This window comes from Pelecanus crispus, chromosome 1 (genome assembly GCF_030463565.1).
Source record: "Pelecanus crispus isolate bPelCri1 chromosome 1, bPelCri1.pri, whole genome shotgun sequence".
In the NCBI taxonomy this organism is placed as follows: Eukaryota; Metazoa; Chordata; class Aves; order Pelecaniformes; family Pelecanidae; genus Pelecanus; species Pelecanus crispus.
In genome coordinates, this window is record NC_134643.1 from 207,481,809 (window position 1) to 207,505,637 (window position 23,829).

Genomic DNA, 23,829 nt, shown 5'->3' on the forward strand with positions numbered 1-23,829 from the left:
AAGTATTGGATAAGTTAAAAAAAAATTAATGTTCTCATATGGAAACATTTCTCTAAAGCACAATATACTACCATGATACTGAAGACTGCCACTGCATCTGTCAGATGCAAATGTACCTCTTTCTAACAGTACAAACAGAACATATTAAGATAGAGACAATCTATCACAGTAGAAATAAAGAGGCCAAGGAAACTGGGTATTGAGCTCACACTGAAGGAAAAGAATCCAGTAATATCTGAGAACCAGCCTAACTTCCGAGACTCTTTAGGACTGTATCTCCATTATTATTAGTAAAATGGATCACAATCTCAACATTATAAAATACAGCACTTGCTGCTTTACCCAGTACTGCCTAGAGAAGAGAAGCAAGTAGGGCGGGTGGAAGGCTGGGAGAGTGGGTTTGATGGGTTTATGGATGGGACGCCTCCTGGGGATCTGGGTGTCCTCTGCCGGGAAGCTGCGGGACCTCTCCCCACTGCTGCAGAGCAAGGGATGTGCAGGCACGCACCCCTCGCCCCCCCATGCCAAAGGCCTCATCACCTCCCAACAGCAATCCTCCCAACAGGAATCTTCCAGAACCGTGGTCTGATACAGAACATGTATACCAGAACACGTATCTGGTATATTCTGATATATCAAAGCTATCATTCATAGACATAAACCTTATTTTCTTCTATGTAATCTTACCGAATGATTTTGGTATTACGTAAATAGTTCCATCACGTCCAACACAACTTACTACAGCTTGAAAAATTTTCGCTTCAGGTATGATGGGGGATTTATATATTTCATCCATTCCTGAATGAAGCAATGCCTTGTATGTTTTACATGATTTTTGTTCACTCTCTGATACAGTGATGTTTTCCTCTGGAGCAGCGCTGGTTTTTCCATGTGCAGTTTCTGAAGTACCACCATCCAGTCGTGTGTTCTCTTGCTCTGAATGTACTTTAAGTTGTTCCTTGGAGACTGAGCAAGCCACACCAGCTTTATCAGTTCTAGTAGATTCAATCAAATCATATCAACATATTAAATGATAAAGAACTTGGCAAGTACAAAAGAATAAAATAATATAAGTAAAAAACCAAACACACAAAGATGGCAAATGATTGTTAAAATACTGTCAACCATCTCATTTACCAACTTAGAGAACTGAAACGTGCAGTGGATACAATTAATAATGTTATACTCAAATAAGTTCACTCAAGATGGAGTTCTGTTGCTACATGTTGCAGGGAACAATCCAAATTTTTGTTTTACTTATTAGGTTATCACGATGTGAATGTGAGAGTCTGAAAGAATACGAATGTGAGAGTCTGAAAAAATAAAAGTATCCAAACCTTCTGTTTCTAAAAGCCAAACCCCTTTTAATAAGGTGTTCTGAAATATCAATCAATTGTCCTGTCTCATCTTTGCAAAGAATTTTCACAGGCAATGCACAAGCCGCATTACTTTCCTGGAAAAAAAAAAGGGAGAGTTGGACAACTTATTACAATATGCATGTCTTCTAAACTATAGGCATATTTTTCATTTTATTGGTACTGACTGCAAATCAGATGTTGTTGAACTACTGAGGCCCACATCACAAGACACAAAATATATTTAATCCCTGTCACAGTTCCCATCATTTTACCAACTGTTCTAAACATGACATAAAATAGAGTAACAGAAAGAACCTTGCTTCTTCCCTTAGCTGTTTATTATAATGAACTGCCAAATACTTGTCTTCCTCTAGCAGGAGCTTTAAACCCACTCATAACTAACTTTGCTCATCAGTGCTTTTATTTCCAGACACACTGTAAAACCTCACTGGCAACTGCCAACAGACACTTAACAAATCAAACCCTCATAATGATTTTTTTTACCAGTGGAAATCAATTACTAATGACGTTCGTACAGCATCGAACTCGTTCTTTCAGTTTCTGAGGCTTGAAAACTAATATAGTAGCTGCTGAAATTACTCTCATCAAGAACATTAGCATCTTGCTCATCTGTCCATAAAAGTTGTCAGCATCCAGTGATCCCAAAGATGTAAATATTATTCTTCAGTAATCAAATATATCTAAGACTGTGTCCTTTCCACACTGGGTAGCCAAACTGCTCTAATGCTCCAGTGAATAACAAAAATAAAGCAGAAAAAAAGAAAAAGCATCTTTTTCCCTACAGCAAATAGCAATCTAAGCAAGTTCCACTCAGGACTTTTTTGAAGACTGAAAATACTCAGAAAAAAAATAAATTAACAGACAACCTGACAGAAATTTTACAGGAACCGCTGGTTTTGATCACAAACCTGTATGATTATCTTTACTTGTGCCCCGGTTAGGTAAGATGATAAACATTCACACACTGTTGCTGTCCACTGCATGCTTCCACCTGTTGGTCTAACAAATTATAATCTCCTTTAGCACAAGAGAAGTTGGCATCTCCTGAGCTTAACAAACAAGCCCTCCCCTTTACTGAGTTTTGATTTTTTTGAAACTGCCTGTACTGTCAGGGAAAAAAGACAATCTCCATTACAGTTAACAGTAAAAAGAAATGGTTGTTCACCTCTAGATCTATATGACAGGAAGAATTCAAAAATATAACCCCAAAACTTCAAAACTGAGGAGGATCATGAGTTCCAGAAGTATGACACCTGTCTTAACAGAACAAAGGAAAACCCATACTTCATCTACAAATCGGGCTTTTTGTATTCATTCAGGGAATGGGTATTACAAACACGATTATTTTTTCTTCACAGTATACAACACACAAACAAATGCACATGAGAATACCCCGGTTCTCTCTTTTTTCTACAGTCTAGAAAAGAGAGACCTCCTGTGCATTTTCATGAGATCTAATGCATCTCAAATTCTGAGCCAAGGAAAAAAGCATTCAGTGAAGTAAGAAAAACCTCTATCATCTGTCCAGTATTTTATAATTCATCCTATGAATATTTTTTCTTTCTGTAGCACAGTTGCTGCTTTACTGCTACATAGCATAATCTTTAGGAAAAAAAACCCTTTATAAAACAAATCACAGCCACCATCCCATTTTGTCTTTATTCAGAAAGCAAACCACATCCAAATCTTAGATAATCAGTGCTAACACAGGAAAATATTAACTTATGCCATTATTAGGTTTCTAATACTGCTACTCAGTATAAGGGAAAGGCTACCTTATGCCTGCCAAGGAACATTCTATTGCTAATGTCCTAATTATCTTCATGTTTTCCTCAAGTTTTCTTAGACAGCTGACATCCACTGTTTTTTCAGCTCCAGAATCATAAAGTATTACCTGTTACAGACAAGAAACACAATGAAACAGAACGCTCTGCCCCCCCGCATTATCTGTGATAATTCAAAGCATGCCTGAATAGGTAAAAAAATTCAAACAAACATTACCAGGATGCAATGAATGTCCTTTGCACTGAAGTACTCCATCACACAACACAAACGACTACCACAGGGTACTGAGAGGACAAAACACACAGATGTGCTCCAAGGGGCTTAAACAACTTTACAGAGGCTGTTACTTGAGTAAGAAAATTTCTTTTCCCCTGCTTCAGTTATGTTGGTGCATTTAAATTTGTAAACCTAGAAATGCTGAAATAGCTCCCCTTCACCCCTTGCTTTTTATTCTGACATGGTTCAATAGCTGTTTGAGGGCTCTTAGCCTTGGAAAGCAGATGATGCAAACCAGAAGTATAGGAAGTCCCGCTTCTGCTTCCTACTACCAAGACCCACAGGCATAATCTGATGATGGTAGAGAGAACCAATGGTAATCCAGTCCTGGATTATCTGTATGATTAAAAAGCCAATCTTACTTTTGAGGTAAGTAGCTATCTATTCAAGAAATGCCTCTTCTGATGCTCTTTACTCTTTCCAAATGAGTACAACAAAAACCACGTTTAAAGCAGCACTGTGTGAGAAGTTACTATGGAAAACATTACACCTACATGGCATGGTGCATCACCATCAGTTTAGGGTTCAAGCAACAGCAGGACTACATGCGTTCTTGTGGTGCTGCACTCAGTTCAACTGGCTCCATCTTTTAGCAAGGATCATTAAATTTGAATTAATGTGACCCTCAGGTTCACACAGCTTCTAGAATCTAAGCTGAACTGTTAGGCTATAGCTTGGGAATCTGTGCTGTGTTGCAAAGTGTAGTGTAAACATACACAAAGTCAACCTCATGAGCCTTCCTCAACTACCAGATTCCCTGCTAAAGGCATCTGAGCTTTGATGACACAGTAATCTTATTTGCAGCAATGTACAATGTAACTTAAACTCTCGACAAAAGCAGAAGGCTGTATGCGAAAACATTAACACAGAAGTAAGAAGCAAAGATTTGACATTATTTTAATCAACGAATGCTTACAAACTTTAGAAATAAAAGTATGAACCTCTTACAGTAACAGGTTTACCTCTGCACTTGTTTCAGAGACAATCCTGCTTATTTGACCTCTTTGCCACTGTTTCAAATCACGCACATAAACAGCACAGTGCATACTACTTTCCCACTTCATGGACTGTGGCTGGGATCCTTTGTAGATAGTAGCCATCTTCTCCTGTAAACTAACGTTCAAAAAACCACTTTTCTATTGGTAAAATTTTATGTAGTGAATAAAGGGTTTATTTAGTCCACTACTGCTTAACTAGCATACAGTAAAGTTTTAATAACTGTTTAACAGACATACAGTATTGTAGTTTTTCTTCATGACGTTAGAAATACACAAAATGTAGCTTCAAAGCACATGCAATCTGATTAAAATTCTGTAAAACTATCATGTTTTCTTCAACAATGGAATTAATCCGAGTGATCCTGACCCTTCTGTATAGCACTACGTGAAAGATGCACTATTTTCTCTCCACAACTTGAGAGTGTGGTACTCATTTAGTGTCAGGACTAATTCAGTTGGACCCTAGGTAGCTACATACAAGAAGGTAAAAACATGAAAGAAAGGAGAAATAAGAAGCAGAAAATAAGCATCTCGCACTAATGACAGTTCCATTTAACTGTCTTCAAACAGTACACACTATTACCTACATGTTATCTAAATATCTACCAAAGGAAGGTTGATACACTATGCCTAGAAATTGCCTTCCAACTTTCCTAACAGCACATTAAACCCATGTTGAAATAAATAACTTGACTGAAGTTCTATGACTTAAGATACCAGTATTATTTAACAAGATTTCTAACAAAGGAATGGAGAAGAAAAAAGGAAGAGCAGAAAGATTTATCTTTCTGGACAGTGTTACATTTACCAGGCCCCAATACTTACTACATTAAAACTGATGTGAAATAGGGAGTTAGATGATGTACTTGATTTGGAATCACAAATATTTAATAAACCACAACATAGTGCCAATCTGTCTGTTCTTATACTGCCCTCAACAAAGCAAGATAAGTCAACAGCATTCAAAAGAGCACCCAGTGCCAAATGCAACCCTAATCAGAGTTTGTTCTAACTATACTTTACCACTTTGCAATAATGCCTTAACTTGAGAAAAGTTCTTTGCATTTTAGTACCTTTTCAGTACACCTTCTGATGACAGCTGCTGTATAAAAATTTTACTAGGAGACACAACATGACTAATTCTCACTTGTAGCTCTTTCTTAGAGAGTGATTTGAAATCTCCTTCATCCACAGATTCCATGTCTACAGGATTTAAAGCTTCTGAGGTTTCAGAAATTTCCTCTAGAGGAACATCCCATATTTCGTTGGGCCTTACAGCAGTACTTTCAGTGTACCTGTAAAGAGCATAAAGTAATTAGAATGGAACATTTAAACACATTTTAAACAAAGTAAAAAAGAGCTCAATAATCAACAGTTCAACATGACAGGAATCCTTCAACATGAAGAAGAGTGAGGAATAATGAATAACTTAGAAAAGCAGACAAAAATGCCAACAAAAGAGAAAAAACATTTCTAAATGGTACTTCTGAAACACTCATGATAGTAACTTATTTTTATTCTCCTTCAGAACGTATGCTTGCACATTCTACTGACAGATGAAAGCACTACGCAATACAGGCTGCCAGCGGAAAAGCAAGCCTGACACAAATGGGCTGCTGAACATATAATGTTTGTGTCTGGCTTAAAAGACATCAAATTACTAGTTTCATGCTTCTGGAAATCAATGTTGCCTCTGAGTGAAATCTGCAACATTCAACTTCTCAGATGTGTAAATATTCCTTTCAGAAGTAAAGAATACTAACATTAGTGAAACATTTACCTTTCTAGCATTCCCTGAGGATACAAATACAACACAACTGGTGCTAGCACTTTCCTAAGTAGAATACTGAATGAAGTATGGTCATGATAATACCTTGATGAAAACTTGTTTAAATTGTGTGAACTGGACAGAATAAAGCCCAACAGCAATCAAGAGTTGGCTGGTATGTATTTTGAGCCACAGCCCAGCTTAGTACACGTCTGCGTGAATTGTGCCAACTAAAGACGTTAAGAGATTGCAGCTTGAAAAAAACCCTGTTAATGCAAAAGAACTGGCTTCTCGTAAACATCACTGACTACAGAGAGACAGCAAGCATGAGTTAACTGCTGGCCATTTCTGGGCCTCCAGGAAGAAATTCTACCACCTCTCTTTTCCTTCACAGGAAGGAAACAAACTGCTCTGTCAGAGAGAAAACTCTGTGAAGTATTGAATCATCTACTACATACTACTACACAAGTATTTATGCAAACCTTCCTAATGCAGGTGTTTGGAAACTGCTGGGTGAAACAACTAACTAACAGAACCAGGAAAGAAATGAAAACCATAGCTCATAAATACCCTTACCCTGCATACAGCTAGTCTGAGCTATGAAATAGACAGAGGCAATCTGCCATGGAGAGTTCTCCCAAATGAAATACATGTTACATGTCTTACAACCCCCTTTCTAAGAACTCCAGTATAGCATTATCATTGCAGATCCATGAGAAAAACCAATCCATTTGGAACGAACTTCAGATTCCAAGGTTTCTTCCTGGAATTCTGTATGGACTACCTCCTATCCCAATGCAAGAGTAAGGTTACTGCCGTTTGCTTGTCAGCAAGTCAGCTTCAGTGGAGGCTGTGCTCTCCTGCTTATACTGTCTTATACTAGTTTAGAGCTGGGTAACCCAGCTGTGTAACCCCCAACAGCATTAAACATGGAAGGGTAATCATAATCCAAGTATGATTCTAAATGACCTAAAGTACATTTATTCACCAGTCTCTTGCCATTTGCAGACATCCATCTTCACAAATGGGAAATTCAGTGAGTAAGTGTAACAAATGAGCTCTGGAGGGCTAGAGACCTATGTGCGCTGGAAAACAAAGCAAGCCAAAAACTCCCAAAGCCCCTACACAAAACAACCCCCTTGCCGCCTGCCCCCCCAACAGAAACATCATTCCAACTAAAAGACATGGTGCACCAGGTGTAAATGGCAAGGCGTTGGTAGCTGGGGAGAGTGGCTGCAGTGGTGACCTCTGTGCTGCCCCATGGCAGACACAGCCGCGAAAGACTCTCTACAGGACATGGCTGAGCCCTTCAGTGAAGCTGGTAGCACCTCTAATTTAATGAAGCGCAGAAAACGCCAGGGAGAGAGAGGAGGGAACAGAAGAGAAATAACATAGGAACACCAAGGTCAGAAGAGTAGAAGGTGTTTTGTGGGGCAAGAGGCACACTCCTGAAGGGACTGAGGCCTGTGGAGGGCCCACGCTGAAGCACAGGAAGAAAAGAGCAAGGAGGAGGGAGCAGCAGGGAGAAATTGGCGTGTCCTGACCCCAACCGCCTGCACTGCTCGCTGCCTCACTGAAGGGACTCAGCCTAATGCGAGTGTAGGGGGGGAAAGAGAGGTGCGTGGAGCGAAGCTGAGCCTGGGAAAGAGGGCGGGTAGGTGCTATACATGTTTGTCTTTTGTGTCCCAATGCCTGAATGAGTAATTAAATATTTATGCTAATTAGTAATTAAGGTAAACTAAGTCTGTTTTGCCTACAACAGTACTTGGTAAGCAATTTTCCTGTCTTTATTTTGACCCATGAGTTTTCTTGCTCCTGTTTCTTCTATTTTCTTCCCAGCCCAACTAAAGAAGGGAGAGTGAGCGAGCGACCAAAAAATCCGCATTAGTGAAGTTATCAGTGTTAGACAGCAACTTATATTAAAGTAACATATCCACTTGTTTGCAGGCCGCAAGCAGACATCTAAGTGTAGCTGCAACACAACAAAATACCCTACTGACAGTGACAAAACAATTCAGCTGTTCAGGTTTAAATAAAGCTGCTTAACTTTACAAAAATCTTATTAAAAATTTTGACTAGTACAAGAAAAGTGCTACTAGGGTTTAGTTACATTTCTGAGCTAAGAGATGAAAATCTACTTATTTGCTTCCTCCTGAAAAAAGCAAATTCAGGAATTTCCTTTTGGAATTCCCTTTTGGAATCTATTTAACAATCTTTTCATTTTTATCAGTATTGAAACATTATTAATGAAAGAATAATGACTGATTTTCATGAATACAGCCCATGGATTATCTTTTTAAAAAGCCAACACATTAAATGCAGCAGTGTTATCTCCTTATCAGCCTCATCTCCCCTAGCAGGTTTCCCAACCCTTCTGTCTGTGGCTGTCATAGCTGGTTATCTGAGTATTTGTTTCCTAATAACAGGCCTTCCAAAGAGATGACTTACCTTAGGTGCAGGTTAAACACACAAAAGTGGTATTTCTTTTCTTTCTACAGGGGAACAGGAACCTTAATGATAACCAGTTTGGGAAGATGTGGCACCTAAGCACATTACAAGTATGATGCAAACATTTCATTTCCAACTTCAGCATCAATTTCAGTAAATTATGTTAGTCAAGATTTATTTTGAGAATTCAACTATGCCAAAGTGTAGAGTTACACTCCGTAACTTACATCAGTTTGTAATTAATTTATCACAAATGTGGTAAATTCCAGCCACTGTAGGTGACATACTAAAGCCAGTAATTCTGTTACACAAATTCAGTATTTCTAAATATTTTAAGTTATGCACAGTGTATCTACCCAGGTATGCAGGATGCTAGGTCTTCTTTAACTAGCTGACAGTTAATACTAAAGCTTCTTCCATGAACAGCAGAGGAGTCAAAGAGTTCAACAGATAAAATGTTATTATCTGAAATTTCTGTGAATAAACAATAGAAACATAAGTAGTGACAATCAATGACAGTATAAAGACTATTTATGGCTTTGGAGACATGGCAAATGGTACTAAGAGACAGAATTTTGTAAAATTACATTTGATTTATAAAATACTTGATTCTAAACATCAACAATATGTAGAGGCTTAGCTTGGCACATAGCTATAAAATTAACTTAGAATACACCAACAATTACAAAATATTTTTGTACAAAGAAACCAACTGCTACATGTAATTTCATTTATTAGATGGGTTCCAAACCACCATTCCACAAGTGCTGAAAAATAACTAGCTGCATATTAACAATAAATGGTATTGAGAAAAATCCTACAAAGGCATATATGTGCTATCTGAAATTCTTTTTTTTTTTGCGATGTTTTAGAGCAACAGTTATCACACTCCCAGCTACCAATAAAGTCAGAAAGAGTCAAGGATAGCTAGTACTTCTGGGAACAAGCCCATCTTAATCAAACAGAGTATTTATATCAGGTAATGCTGGTGTGGTCCATAAGAGAAGACATAAACAGAACTTTTGTCAGAAGTTATATCTGTTATGTCTCCTCCAATTAGTTCATGTTTAGATATTCTCACTCCAGGCTACCTGTCTCAAGTATGAACATAAGCATTTCAAATAAATACTACTTAAAATAGGAAAGTGCGTGTTTCTACATTTAATTTAATAATATTTAAATATCAATTAATACACTCTTGATAACTTACCAACAACTGAACACAGCATAAGTTTATCTTCAGCCATTTCTTCAAATCTTTCCTTGGCTTCTCTCTTCCACTCATTTGCCCCTTTATAAGGCCCAATGCAAGCCAGCCTGCATCTGATTGCCTAAAGAGTAACTCAAATTATGTATCTACCGTCACATATCAAGACCACCTCCTTACAGCCAAATCACAGCCTCTGCTTTGCACTCATGCAGGACAGCAGGACAGCATGACCTTGGCTTTTGGTTCCACATTACCAATACTTGGTTTAAGATGGTCCCCCCTCCCTGCTGGCAGCTGAGCATGAACCTCACATTCAGATACATTCTTGCTGAAACAGAAAGAGCTTACTTCTCCTTGTCTCCTTTTATGGTTAAACATAGAATTGACCGCAGAGATCAGGAAAGATTACCGCAGAGATGTGATAAAGAAAGCCTTCATCCTGTTTTGCTTATCACGATGTAATAACCCAGACTCAAAGCAAGACTAACATGACTATACCATTCTAGAAGTCTGACTTCACACAGAGACACCAGAGTACCACAATACCTATGTCAGAAAATTCCTGCCAGTTTTTGAAAGCTATTAATTAGGAGACTTAAAAAGAGACACACAGGAGATCAGATGCGATGAAGTACTTTGATTAAAAGAATTTTTGTTTAGCATCTTTGTTGCAAACTTTGCAGCTACACTATGGCTCAATTTTAAATTAACTGTTAATGTTATTGTTTACTCCTTCTTGCTTATTGCACCAAAAGAAGAAAAGAGTAACACAGGTGGGGGGGGGGGGGGGGAAGGGAGAGAAGGAAATAAAGACAATTGAAATAAGAATGTTTTGTGCAGATATTCTTAGGATACAGGCAGTCAGGAATATAAAAATAAAACTGACTGACAGGTTAAGTAACCATTAAAAGAAAGGGCTGTGGATGGCAAAACCAACACTGCATTAAGCACTGCTCGTTCTAGACTTGGCCAAGATTTCTGCACCACCCAAGTCCATTAAAATGCCTGCAAACTGTATTCAGGCTGAAAAAAGTCTGACTTCTCTTGTAACAGCCTAATTCAAATCTCTTAAACAACCAACTTGCATTTGAGGCAACGAATATGTGATCGTGTGTAGACTTGCCAATGCTTACATGCAACAGGACAGACCCGCACAAGCAACCTCACTTCTGATACTCTTGCCTTCTGAATGCTTGATTTTGCAATCTGGTGTTCATTCACATTTCAAAGAATTTTAAATACTTAAAAATTACGTTTTTAAAATAGAAAATATTTGAAACCATATTAACACATAAGCAGACTCAAGCCTCCTGATCTTTCTATTACTTGCATTAAAACTAACAGCAACAGGAAGTTGTTATTTATTATACAAACTTCAAGTGTAAACACCTATTCAGAGTGTTTCACCATAACCTACATTAGGCATAAGAATGCTGAAATTTGAGCATAACTGATGGGTTCAAGTTTTTTTAGACCATTTTTTAGACCATCTCTGGTCATCATATACCCATCCATATCCCTAACTTTTCAGCTCCTTCTCCTTTATGTTCAAACTGAGGAGGCCTAGTAGTATGTGCTCAAGAGCTGAAAAACTCTCAATGGATTTTTCTGCGGATTTGTATTTGGTCAATAACAAGCAATCAGTTGGTATGATGGAATAAGACACATCAAAAATCCCAACACCCTTATTCATTAGCTGCTCTGATCTGAAGCATTAAGACACTGCAACTGCAAGAACATTTTTCCATTTTCAGAATGTTTCCTCTCCCTTGCTGTCAAAAAAGGCTCAATTATTTTGGCTGAAACTTTCCCCAGAAACATTTGCTCAAAATATAAACAATTAAATAGTATTTTCAGTAAAAGATGCTGGCCAACCTTGGTTACAACAATCACTACTTCTTGTGCCTACAACCGATTAAAAAACCCCTATCAACATATGAAGTTTTAAAGTTTAGCATAATTATGGTTGGCAACCAGAACTATCAAATGAACAGCAGAAGAAAAAGAATTATTTTATACTTATGTGCGTTTTTTATTTGACAGAAATATTTTGCCATTTCCTTCCCCACTTTTTTCCTCCTTGTCAGAAGGGGAAAACTCCTAGAACACCTGAAGTTAGGAAAACACCAAACTTTAAAAGCCATAAAAAACCCCACAGTTTTTTAAAAAGACCATTATTAGACCGTCATTTGAAAATGAAGGAACGTAAAAGTTAATTTGGCTTACTCTGGTGTAAAAGAAGGTATTTGAATTAAACACACACAATGTATATACAGCTTCTCACTGCAAGGTAACATTAGATTTCATTTAAAACTGAATGATTGTCCTGGTTTCGGAATTAAAGAGTTTTCAATGTGCACCCAAAACATTAAATAAGTCACATCATAAACCCATGTGAAAAGGAACTTTCTTAACATTTTATTTACTTCAGAATGTTAACAACCCTCTCTTCCCCCTTTCATCCACTGAGGTTCTATTGAGTATTTAATCCAGGCAAGCACTAATTTACCTTTTCTGGAAAGCTCAGAAACTCCTTTCTTACTCTGCGTATGTCTTTAAGAGTTAAGTTAGCAACGTTGCCAAAGTCAACATATTTTACTGTAACTTCCTGAGGACTTGGTAGCTCTTCAAGAAAAACAACCCAAGTTATTAAAATAAAAACTGAGTATCTCATACAGGTTAAAGCACCAGAATTTCAGAGCAAAATCCACATTTACACCATATAATCATAAAATACCACATTTTAAAATGTTCTATAACCCAGTTCAAAAACTATATTCTTTAAGAGCCAGCTCTTTCAGGTTCCTGAAATGTCAGAGTTAGCATTCTGGTCCCCGTCCACCTAATCGCTTTATGAGACACTGGCACATTAAATACATGCCAAGTAGACATGTCAGTATACAGGCATGCTACACTGCCCATACAGGCTACACAGAGGTCAGCACAAGTACAACCCCCATACCCTTCAGAATTACTACAGGAAATTATTAACCCACACTAGTTACACTCAGAGGTTGGCTATAATAGACAACTCTGTAGTTCAAACTGTAATAGTAAGTGAAACGTTATTTAAAATAATTATGTAATAGAATTTCAATAATATCTAAAAAATTAAGTATACCGCTTCTCTTAATTTAAAAACCAAACAGATGTATAAAACACTCCATTAATCATAGAATGCTTTGGGTTGGAAGGGACCTTTAGAGGTCATCTAGCCCAACCCCCCTGCAATGAGCAGGGACAGCTTTAACTCGATGAGGTTGCTCAGAGCCCCGTCCAACCTCACCTGGAATGTTTCTAGGGATGGGGCCTCCACTACCTCTCTGGGCAACCTGTTCCAGTGCTTCACCATCCTTGTAAAAAATTTCTTCCTTATATCCAGCCTAAATCTATCCTCCTTTAGTTTAAAACCATTACTCCTTGTCCTGTCACTGTTGTCATTAACAGCAAAAGAATATAACATGAATTAGTGCTACTGACTTTGTGAACCTACGGGTTAGTGTAAGAATGCCTAGTAAAAATAATGGCTCTGTGTTACTATTCATATCCAACATGTGACTCTGATCTAGTACCACAGCTGATTTTGCAACCTAGCATTAGAGTGAAAGAATCAATACTTCACCTATAATCTGTGCTCTGTACCAATTCCCATCCTTCTGTTTTGCAATACAGGCTTGGCCTTCAACTGGGCAGACAATTTCCAAATTTTTCTCATACTCATGTTTATATACCTCCTGAATTTTCTCTGGAAGAGCTGAAGAATCCAGGCTATCTCTCTAAAATAAGAAAAATAAAACATACATACACACCAGATGTTCTATTTTTTTAGATGGTATTTTTTCTCTTTTAAGGGACATTTTTTCTAGTAGCATACTTCCTAGTCTTCCCCCTCCCCCCCCAATTAAACAGCAGTTATGAATACGTGAAGTGAATTAAAAGAGTCTAACAATTATTGAATACTGCCCTGTTTAATCACCACTCTAAAGAGTAAAACACTACATACCCACGCAGGAATTAACCATGTAACATAACCGACAAAAAAATGTTAACTTCCTGGAATGGTAAGAATTCTTGGAATTAATCTAGGATTAATCTAGGACTGTAGGAATTAATCTGATCTATTAATTCTAGAAATCCCAAAACTGATAACACGTGACAGAAATTAATGGAAATTGTAGCTTATTTAATGTCAACTACAAGTAGCTCAACATTAAGTTTGTTTGGAGTTTTATTTAAAATAGACCTTATTTCTAAACTTACCAACTGGAGATAGAAATCACTTGGACTATTAATGTGGCAAACTACAACAGAGATGACTTCTCTTTCTTGTGGCATCTTAGGTGGACTATACTGCAAGATGGTGTTATTTTCTAACTGACTAGGAAGCTGTGATCTAAACCTAAGGTAAACAAAATGAAATTTTGAATAAATTCTGTCCAAATTAACTGAGAAGGAACCCTTTTATATTCAAATGTCAAGTTTCCCATAAAAACGGCAAAATGGTCCTCTAAAAATAACTTGATTCATGTTTGTATGAATAGCTTGAACTTTCCTTCTTGCAGTTGGTGCAGCCAATTCTCTCTAATGCTTCTCCTGTCACAAACGTCATCTATGAAGAATGATATACAGCAGCTGGCTCCTACGAAGACTTTATTTGGGATTCAGTAGTGTACATTTAAATTGTCAAAAAAAATAAAAGGCTAGAATCCACTACACTGACAAAACCATTTTCTTTTAGATTTCCTTTTCCTCACTTATGAGAAAAAGCAACTACCTGAGGAACACAGATGCAGTAAAAAATTATTTCCCACTGTTCTCACCACCATAACTAGTTATGCTCAAATATAAAGAAAGACCTTTCTCTGTGTGCAGAAAGATTAACTATAATTTCCTACAGATTTGCATGCCATACCCCTGTACCCAAACACCAAAACGCTCGTGGTGTTCTCTGTCTCCTGCCTCTTCCACCGGTCCCTCCAAAGCAGCTCTTCTCCGTCCTAATGCCAACATCAAGCTCCCCCTTATGCCCTGTCATTGTTCCTCCTATTTGCTGTGCTGTATGCATCATGTCACATGGCTGGTTTGGATGTGCTGACTAGCCTGTCACTGCCTACCAGCCAAATCAAACAGATACAAAGCTGATTTCTGTATGGTTTTTTCTGTCCCTGGTAGACGCTAAAGGCTTCTCCTTTCTCCCCCTTGTTATTTCAAACTTGTACAGAAACTTAAATTTTGTTCTTTTCTAAAATAAAGTTCATTATCCAAATACAGCCCTGACTAGTGCTAATGAGTATGCCAGTGCTTATTAATGAAGGTGAAAAAAGGAAATCAACAGATACTGCTGAAGATTACTACATCACACGTTAATACAGCAAACACTGCAGAAACAACTCGCTTAATAAACTTTACTTTATAATAAAGTCATAATTTATGGCATAAGAACATAAACTAATAGAAAACACATACCTTGCCAAGTCTAAAAAAACTAATGCATCCTTGAGAGACACTGGCATGTTATTGCTTATTTTATTAAATGGAGGTTTTTTCAAATCCACAATGAGAACACCATCCTCTTCTCTAAATATGGTCATTAAAACAACTTTATTATTTACCATTCCTAAAAATTTTGTCTTTGCTTCCTCTCCCCAACCTTCGCTCTGTGTTAGGAAGAAAGAACACGTTACTGAAGATGTGAGAGAATGTTCAAACAAAAAATACAAATAGTAATTAAAAATAAAATAAAATAAAATAAAATAGAAGCAAGGAAGGTTGCACAGGCGCATGTGAACAGATGAAATACTAAACACACTGTTATACTGTCTAGTCCATAGCCAGGACAGCACTAAACAGTATGATGGATTTAAGTGTTTTTAACTGTATAAAACAGAGTCAGATGAAAGGGCTGCAGCTTCCACCACGTTTCTTTTAAAGATTCAAGATTTCATCCCCTCTGATTGTTCTAATAGATAAACCAGAATTGTCATATGCTGTTTCATCTTATGTTGACTTATGTTTCTGCTCTACCAATTCATTTGAAAGTTTATTCTTATCTTGTTGTGTTTTTATACAAATGTACAACATAGTTTGGTCAATTTACACATTCCTCCGTTCCACAACATCCTTCTTGATGTTTTACCTACCTTGAAAAAGCCTGTCTGAATTTATTTCTCTTGGATCAAGTTAATGCATTTCTCATTTGATACTGCAAATCTGTGCTTTTAGGTGCGGGGGAAAAAAAAAAGCAAGCACATACAAGGAAGGCATTTTACCCACACCTATGAAAATTGTTCCAGATCTTTCCTATTTAAAACTATTTCAGACAACAACAGACTGGTAAAAAAACCCAAAACCAACCAGCAGTTATACTGCCCAAAATGCACAGCTGCACTGGACATAGCTCATTTTCATGTGAATGTGGCAAAAATAAAGCCTAATAAATAAGTGAATACTGAAGAAAATAACGCTGCAATATATGTCTTTTTTCTAAGTGAATAAGGGCTGACAGTACTTTATTTGTTGTTATACTGAAAGAGAACAAATAACACTTTTCAATATGTGGCAAAAAATTTTAAGTAACAAAGGACAATCCCTGAAAAGATTCTATTAAAAATTCTGAAGCTGTTTCTTCTCTGTTTGGATGATTTCTGGAAGTTACTACTTGCACAAAGTTATCAGACAGCCATGAAGTAAGAATATCAGTTCTGTAATTTGTTTTTAAATTTGACAAAAGACCATGTCTAGAGTAAGAGTAGTGAGATTTAAGCCTGAAATATGTATTTGTTAACCAAGAGGCTCTTTAAGACAGACTGCTTATAAGCTCGTCTCCTTTCCAGTGAAAGCAATGCAGCCCATCTATTTACAAGAGATGATTTAACTTTTTTTTTTTTTTTAAATAAAATATACCCTTTACTCCTCTCAAGTTTCATTCTGTTTATACTGGGATGAGATCATTGTAAATTATGTATTTAAGTTCTTTAATATAAATCTTAGGAAGAAAAAAATTCTCCTGAAATAGTACAAATTGCTTTTACTTACTGCATTTTTGGGAACAACATCCTTCAATGAACACCGTACTGCTAAAGGAGGAACAGCTGCAAGTTCTGCCTCAATATGCTGATCAGGCTTCCTTACAAACAAACAAATGTCGTCTGTTTCAATAGTCTGCAGAGTAGCAGGTTCAGGTCTTTCAGCGGGAACATATCTATTGTCAATGGGATTAAAAGCAGTACTGGCTTAAAAGAAAAGGAAAAAAAAACACCACCAAAAACACCCCAAGACCAAACCCCAGACTTGAAATAAAGGCCATTACTGCAACAATTGGCATAACGTCATGTCATTGAAACAAAACCAGAAAGTCTCAATGAAATGCATTTCTTTTCATTTTTTTTAAAACACTGAGGACTCATGTTCTCTTCTGCAATGCAAGTCTAAGTTAAACATTTTAACGCGTGAAGGCTTGTACACTTGCGTACTTACATACACTGCCACTTTTCCTGTGGGAAATACCTACGTACAGAACATTAGTGTCATCTGGATATCTGGTTATCTGCTTGTGCGAAGCTGACAGAGGACTTGTTTCTTAGTAGAGATCCTCTTGAGTAACAACAGTCAAAGACAACAGTTGCAGACAAAAATCTCTCTCTGTAAACATACCCTGAGAAAATTAGAACTACAGAGCTCCCAAAATCAATCAGGAATACTTCCAGCAGTGCAATATCACAAACTTTGTATCTTACTGGACCACAAGGCTTCCTCTCATTTTTACTTTTTAGGGGAATTAGTTCAGTGATAGTTCCACGGCACCACGTTCCAGTTTCCTTACGCTTAATAAAAGTTCTAGAACCTATACAGAAGCAAATAATAATAAAGACAGACTAAATTCAGTATCTGTAGATATTTCACACTGGAAATATTATTACAGTTCTGCATAATGTTCCATTGTTGCCTATCTTCCACACAGGCAGTAAGAGTGCTACTGATAAAATAAAGACAAAAAGACATTAAAAACCTTGTCTCGATAGCCACCAGAAGTTTTCTCCCCACATTCATTTACAGAATGTCTGTAAGGATAGGAGGTGTCTGGATTGTATAGAGAAGTCATTTCTGGCAAACTTTCTATACCTCTTAGTAAAGTGGGAAAAGAACATTGAAGTTGAAGGCTATTACATACTTTTAATCAGTTTTCTAAACACCTTCTAGAAGTGAGTAACATTGTCAAAATGTGGGCTAGAAAATAATTTCCATGATTTAGCAATAGATTGTTGTCTTTCATTTTTACTTCCAGAATGGTTTCTATCCAGTTAGTGAACTTCTATCTATGCAAGGGAATGTTGCTTGCATGAGAGAAAGCTGATTTACTGAAGTAATGGAAGAACTAGGCTAGTCATTAAAATCAGTATACTGAAAAAAACATGTCCGTTAACAATTACCACCTAATGCTGGAAAACATTAAGTTTACAGTCAGGTGTTTCAACTGCTGGTTACTCTAAGCACTCAATTTATTGAGGCTGAGAAATGCAGAGTCTTTTTTTACTTCTACTGTGTTCATTTATATGATTTAGTAAAGTCTGCTTTACCAAAAAATGTGTACAATGTTTCCCAAAAAACATTAATTGTAGATTGCAGAACACATAAGGACTGCTTTACTATGTAAACCGGGGGGGGTGGGGGGAAAGAAATAAAAGAAAGAATTTTATCCTAAGGAAGACATACTGCAGGATACTATTTCAAGCTAATGTAGACCAGAAATTAGTACTTCACCTAGTTCCAAAACATCTGAAGGCAAGAGATACGAACTCTTATTACAACAAAAGTTTTTCAATTTCTTCTCCAAAATCCCTGCTTCTTTCTTCTGTGAGTATCTCCGAATATAGAAGTGGCATGGATTTATAACATGGCTTACAAACACTAGTTCTGTCGAACCTAAGACATAAAACAGATTATCAAACACTCTCCAAGTGACTCCAACAGATATTAGACATGTGATTAGGTTTATGTTGCAATAATCGTGATAACATTACCTCAAATAGCTTTTAATCTGACAAGTCTGCTTCACACTTGTTTCAAACTAGTTACCATGTTTGCTTTCTGATTAAATCCACTCTTTTGAACTACCTCCCTTATGCTACCCTTCAAAACAAAAGGCCATCTCACTGTTTACAAAGTGGTAGCCTGAATTTAAGTAGGTAATTCAGAGTTTGTATTCCCTCTATTTAACAGAGAAATAGGAAGCTTCTAGAAGGCAAACCGGAGAGATTAAGACTCCTACCTTTAAGAACAGGTATGCTAAGCACTTTTGTACAGTTAGTCAGTGACAATGCACGAAGGTCAAGGAGTGGCCTAAAGCTAGCCAAGAGATGACCCTATATAAGACAGTACTTCCGACTAAGCATCCAAATCCTTTGTACTGCAGGGGCCTTCCCTGATTTGGGATCCGAAATGCACGTTTCTCTTTCTGAAGCTACTCACCAAAGGTGGTGGATGGGTCAGAAGGTTTTAGAAGCCCAGCAACTCAACTCCTACAAGAGTATTTTATACCACAAAAATTCCTGCAAAGAGTGGATAGCATCATCTCGATCCAATGCCACCTGCGTGACTGATCAGGGCACAGCAGACAGATTTGCAGCATCCTAGAGCACTGCCATCTCTGTGCCCATCTCCAAACTACAACTGATTGTGGGCAAAAGATGGTACAAAGAATCTGGCATTTGAAACATTCCGAGCATGTATGCAGGACTGTGCTTGGAAGTTCAGGAAATGCAGTGTCCAGAACAGATGCAAGATTACTTTTGGGCATTTCCAGTGGAAAAGATGGTATCTGAGTAGAAAGTCTGAATGTCTTGAAAGATTTCAAGGTATAGGTACACTAACTCTTTGGTATCACCCCTGGTCACCATCTCCATGATGTGATGAGTCAGCTAACTTGTCTTAAGTAGACAAGGAAAAGCATGTATTAACAGTCACTTCACTAGATGAGTGGAGGCTGATACCTCCAGCCAAAAACAGTAACAGGAGCTGGGCCAGTTCTGGATCACCAGAGCCAGATGGATCCAGAAGAGGTGTATTTAAGCTGTTTGAGTATGTTCCTTAAATAAATGCAAACAAAAAATCCCAAACCCAAATCCAAAATCCCAAGATCTTGTTCTCCTAGTGTGTACATGAGATACTCAAGTGTCTGGTAAGGCTCAAACATCACACAACTGTGACAGCTGTGAGGTGTTTCTCTCCCCATGAGAATTCTTTGATGTCTAATAAAGGCTGAGCACACCCTACACTAACTTCAGTATGGGCATTAGGACAATTTCTCTGCTAACTACTTATTTCCACATAATTTGTAATGAACCTAAACTGCTCAAATTCCTTAATACTCTGTCAAGTCTCATTAAGCGCAGCCAGTGAATTCACAAATCATTGGACAGGAAATTGTTAGGGGAAAGCACATTTATAAGACTCCAAGGTTAAAAAGAACCCAAAGAAAAAAAAAAACAACAAAAAGCCCAAACCAAAGGAAACAATGCAATTTCCTTAATCTTTTTACTTTGCTAATGTTATTCTGTGTCCCAGATTAAGGCACATCTTTTTGCAGCAGTGCTTCTTCCTCTGTCAACATCTTAGGTCACTTTCTTTCTTTCCCAATACTAGCATCTCTACTTTTATTACCATTTACACTCAACAATGAACAAAGCTCAAAGCACCACACAAACTGTGCCTACAGAATTTTTGAATGAAGCAACTTATTTCCTCAAATTACTCTGTTTTGTACATTTATCTGTTCACTTATAATTCAGAAAACCAAACACAGACAGAGGGAAAAAAAGACAACAGTTCAAAATTCAGTATATAAACTACTGACCTAAGAAATGGGTCCCACTGTTCACAGAAAGCACTGCTATCATTATGTCAAATTTACCTGCCAGGTGTTGAGAAACACTGCCAATGCTGAATTTCTGAAAGTTGCCTGGGACTTCCTGTACTGCATCTTCCAACTAAGTGATTTTATGGTAAATCTTAAAAGACGGTATAGTCTTTACATTAGCAAGGAAAGCAGACCAGGGAGTGTTTTTGCAGAGCAAAACTGCTAAGAATGACATCAGCACTGTAAGCACTTCCCAGACTAGTTTTAACTGGAAGGAAATCAATTCATGTGCCCAAGCCTGCTCTTACATGTGAGAAAATACATGCTAGGGACAGTCAGGAAATCTGCTTCCTAGTACTGATGATCCAACTAGAATGCTAACGTATGTCTCCAACTCTCCAATGAATTCCAGAGTCTCTTCTCACTGCTTAGAGGACAGGTCCCTTCTAGTAAACTAAACCATTTACCAGATAGGAAAACCACTAACCAGCTTTGCATTGAAAAGGTGTTTCCTTCTTGGAGAGTTTATTCCTCTGTTCATCAGCATGATATTCTGTGGGAAATTCTGTTTATTGTTTTTGGAGAAAAGTTTAATGAATTAGGTTAGTTAAGTATTTATACATATATAGTAAAGCAGCAAACACAGTAAAGAGAAATCACATGTATTGTAAGGGTACTGCAAAGGCAAAAATTATCCTATCTGATGTGACTGGAACAGATGCACACATAGGGACTATGTGCACATGGCCAGCCCACATGCTAATTCCAAGACTGCAAAACTACCATTAAAACTCTTAGATTCAAGACATGCAAAACTCATATAACACTGCAATCTGAAGGAATTTTGTTCTGACAAGAGTTTTGTGAAGTCCACCGGGATTCTAGAATATGCTATTTTAGACAGTCAGGTCCAAGCTCTGAAATTTACTTTACCTTGATCACAGCTATACACTACCACAATTTCTCCCATATACCCCCCCTACTCTCTCCCTCATCTCCCCCATACAGATTTTCTAGGTATGTTGTGGATATACAACACTCTGAGGTTAAGCATCTTACCTATAATGCGAGACACATCTACCTATTCCCCCCTTATTATCTAATTGGTATTTCCATGTTCCAACTTAGAATCACGGAATCATAGAATCGTTTAGGTTGCAAAAGACCCTTAAGGTCATCAAGTCCAACTGTTAACCTAGCACTGCCAAGTCCACCACTAAACCGTGTCCCTAAGCACGACGTCTACATGTCTTTTAAATACCTCCAGGGATGGGGACTCAACCACTTCCCTGGGCAGCCTGTTCCAATGCTTGACGACCCTTTCCATGAAGAAACTTTTCCTAATATCCAATCTAAACCTCTCTGGCACAACTTGAGGCTGCTCCCCCTTGTCCCATCTCTTGTTACTTGGGAGAAGAGACCAACAACCACTTCACTACAACCTCCTTTCAGGTAGTTGTAGAGAGTGATAAGGTCTCTGCTGAGCCTCCTTTTCTCCAGGCTAAATAACCCCAGTTCCCTCAGCCACTCCTCATAACACTTGTGCTCCAGACCCTTCACCAGCTTTGTTGCCCTTCTTTGGAAACACTCCAGCACCTCAGTGTCTTTCTTGTAGTGAGGGGCCTAAAACTGAACACAGTATTCCAGGTGCGGTCTCATTTGAGTGCTGAGTACAGGGGGACAATCACCTCCCTGCTCCTTGCTGGCCACACTATTCCTGATACAGGCCAGGATGCTGTTGGCCTTCTTGGCCACCTGGGCACACTGCTGGCTCATGTTCAGCCAGCTGTCAACCTAACACCCCCAGGTCCTTTTCGGCCAGGCAGCTTCCCAGCCACTCTTCCCCAACCTGTAGCATTGCATGGGGTTGTTGTGACCCAAGTGCAGGACCCAGCACTTGGCCTTGTTGAATCTCATACAATTGGCCTCGGCCCATCAATCCAGCCTGCAGGGCCTTCCTACCCTCAAGCAGATCAATACTCCCGCCCAACTTGGTGTCATCTGCAAACTTACTGAGGGTGCACTTGATTCCCTCATCCAGATCATTGATAAAGATATTAAACAGAACTGGCACCAATACTGAGCCCTGGGGAACACCACTTGTGACCGGCCACCAACTGGATTTAACTCCATTCACCACAACTCTTTGGGCCTGGCCATCCAGCCAGTTTTGTGCCCAGCAAAGAGTACACCCGTCCAAGCCATGAGCAGCCAGTTTCTCCAGGAGAATGCTGTGGGAAACGGTGTCAAAGGCTTTACTAAAGTCTAGGTAGACAACATCCACAGCCTTTCCCTCATCCACTAAGTGGGTCACCTTGTCAGAGAAGGAGATCAGGTTAGTCGAGCAGGACCTGCCTTTCATAAACCCATGCTGACTGGGCCTGATTGCCTGGTTGTCCTGTATGTGCTGTGTGATGGCACTCAAGGTGATCTGCTCCATAACCTTTCCTGGCACCGAGGTCAGACTGACAGGCCTGTAGTTCCCTGGATCCTTCTTCTGGCCCTTCTTCTAGATGGCCATCATATTTGCTAACCTCCAGTCAACTGGGACCTCCCTGGTTAGCCAGGGCTGCTGATAAATGATGGAAAGTGGCTTGGTGAGCACTCCTGCTTGTTCCCTCAGTACCCTTGGTGGATCCCATCCAGCCCCATAGACTTGTGTGTGTCTGAGTGGTGTAGCAGGTCACTGTTTCCCCTTGGATTATGGGGGCTTCATTCTGCTCCCTGTCCCTGTCTTCCAGCTCAGGGGGCTGGGTACCCGGAGAACAGCTGGTCTTACTATTAAAGACTGAGGCAAAGAAGGCATTAAGCACCTCAGCCTTTTCCTCATCCTTGGTCACTATGTTTCCCCCTGCGTCCAATAAGGGGTGGGGATTCTCCTTAGTCCTCCTTTTATTGCTAATGTATTTATAGAAACATTTTTTATTGTCTTTTATGACAGTAGCCAGATTAAGTTCTAGTTGGGCTTTGGCCCTTCTAATTTTCTCCCTGCATAACCTCAGGACATCCTTGTAGTCCTCCTCAGTTGCCTGCCCCTTCTTCAAAGGTCATAAACTCTTCTTTTTTTCTCTGAGTTCCAGCCAAAGCTCTCTGTCCAGCCAGGCCAGCCT

The 23,829-nt window shown here is 38.5% G+C and overlaps 1 protein-coding gene across 1 annotated transcript in view; it reads right to left on the minus strand.

The window, feature by feature from the left end:
• Positions 1-23,829, minus strand: part of RNF17 (ring finger protein 17) — a 54,189-nt gene that overhangs the window by 14,539 nt on the left and 15,821 nt on the right. The window contains 16 exon segments of the mRNA XM_075721578.1: positions 688-995; positions 1,338-1,453; positions 2,288-2,378; positions 3,155-3,273; positions 4,403-4,553; positions 5,512-5,733; positions 9,011-9,128; positions 9,865-9,985; positions 12,374-12,489; positions 13,487-13,640; positions 14,125-14,263; positions 15,331-15,521; positions 16,900-17,065; positions 17,518-17,707; positions 18,625-18,786; positions 21,207-21,304. Coding sequence (XP_075577693.1) covers positions 688-995; positions 1,338-1,453; positions 2,288-2,378; positions 3,155-3,273; positions 4,403-4,553; positions 5,512-5,733; positions 9,011-9,128; positions 9,865-9,985; positions 12,374-12,489; positions 13,487-13,640; positions 14,125-14,263; positions 15,331-15,521; positions 16,900-17,065; positions 17,518-17,707; positions 18,625-18,786; positions 21,207-21,304 — 2,462 coding nt within the window.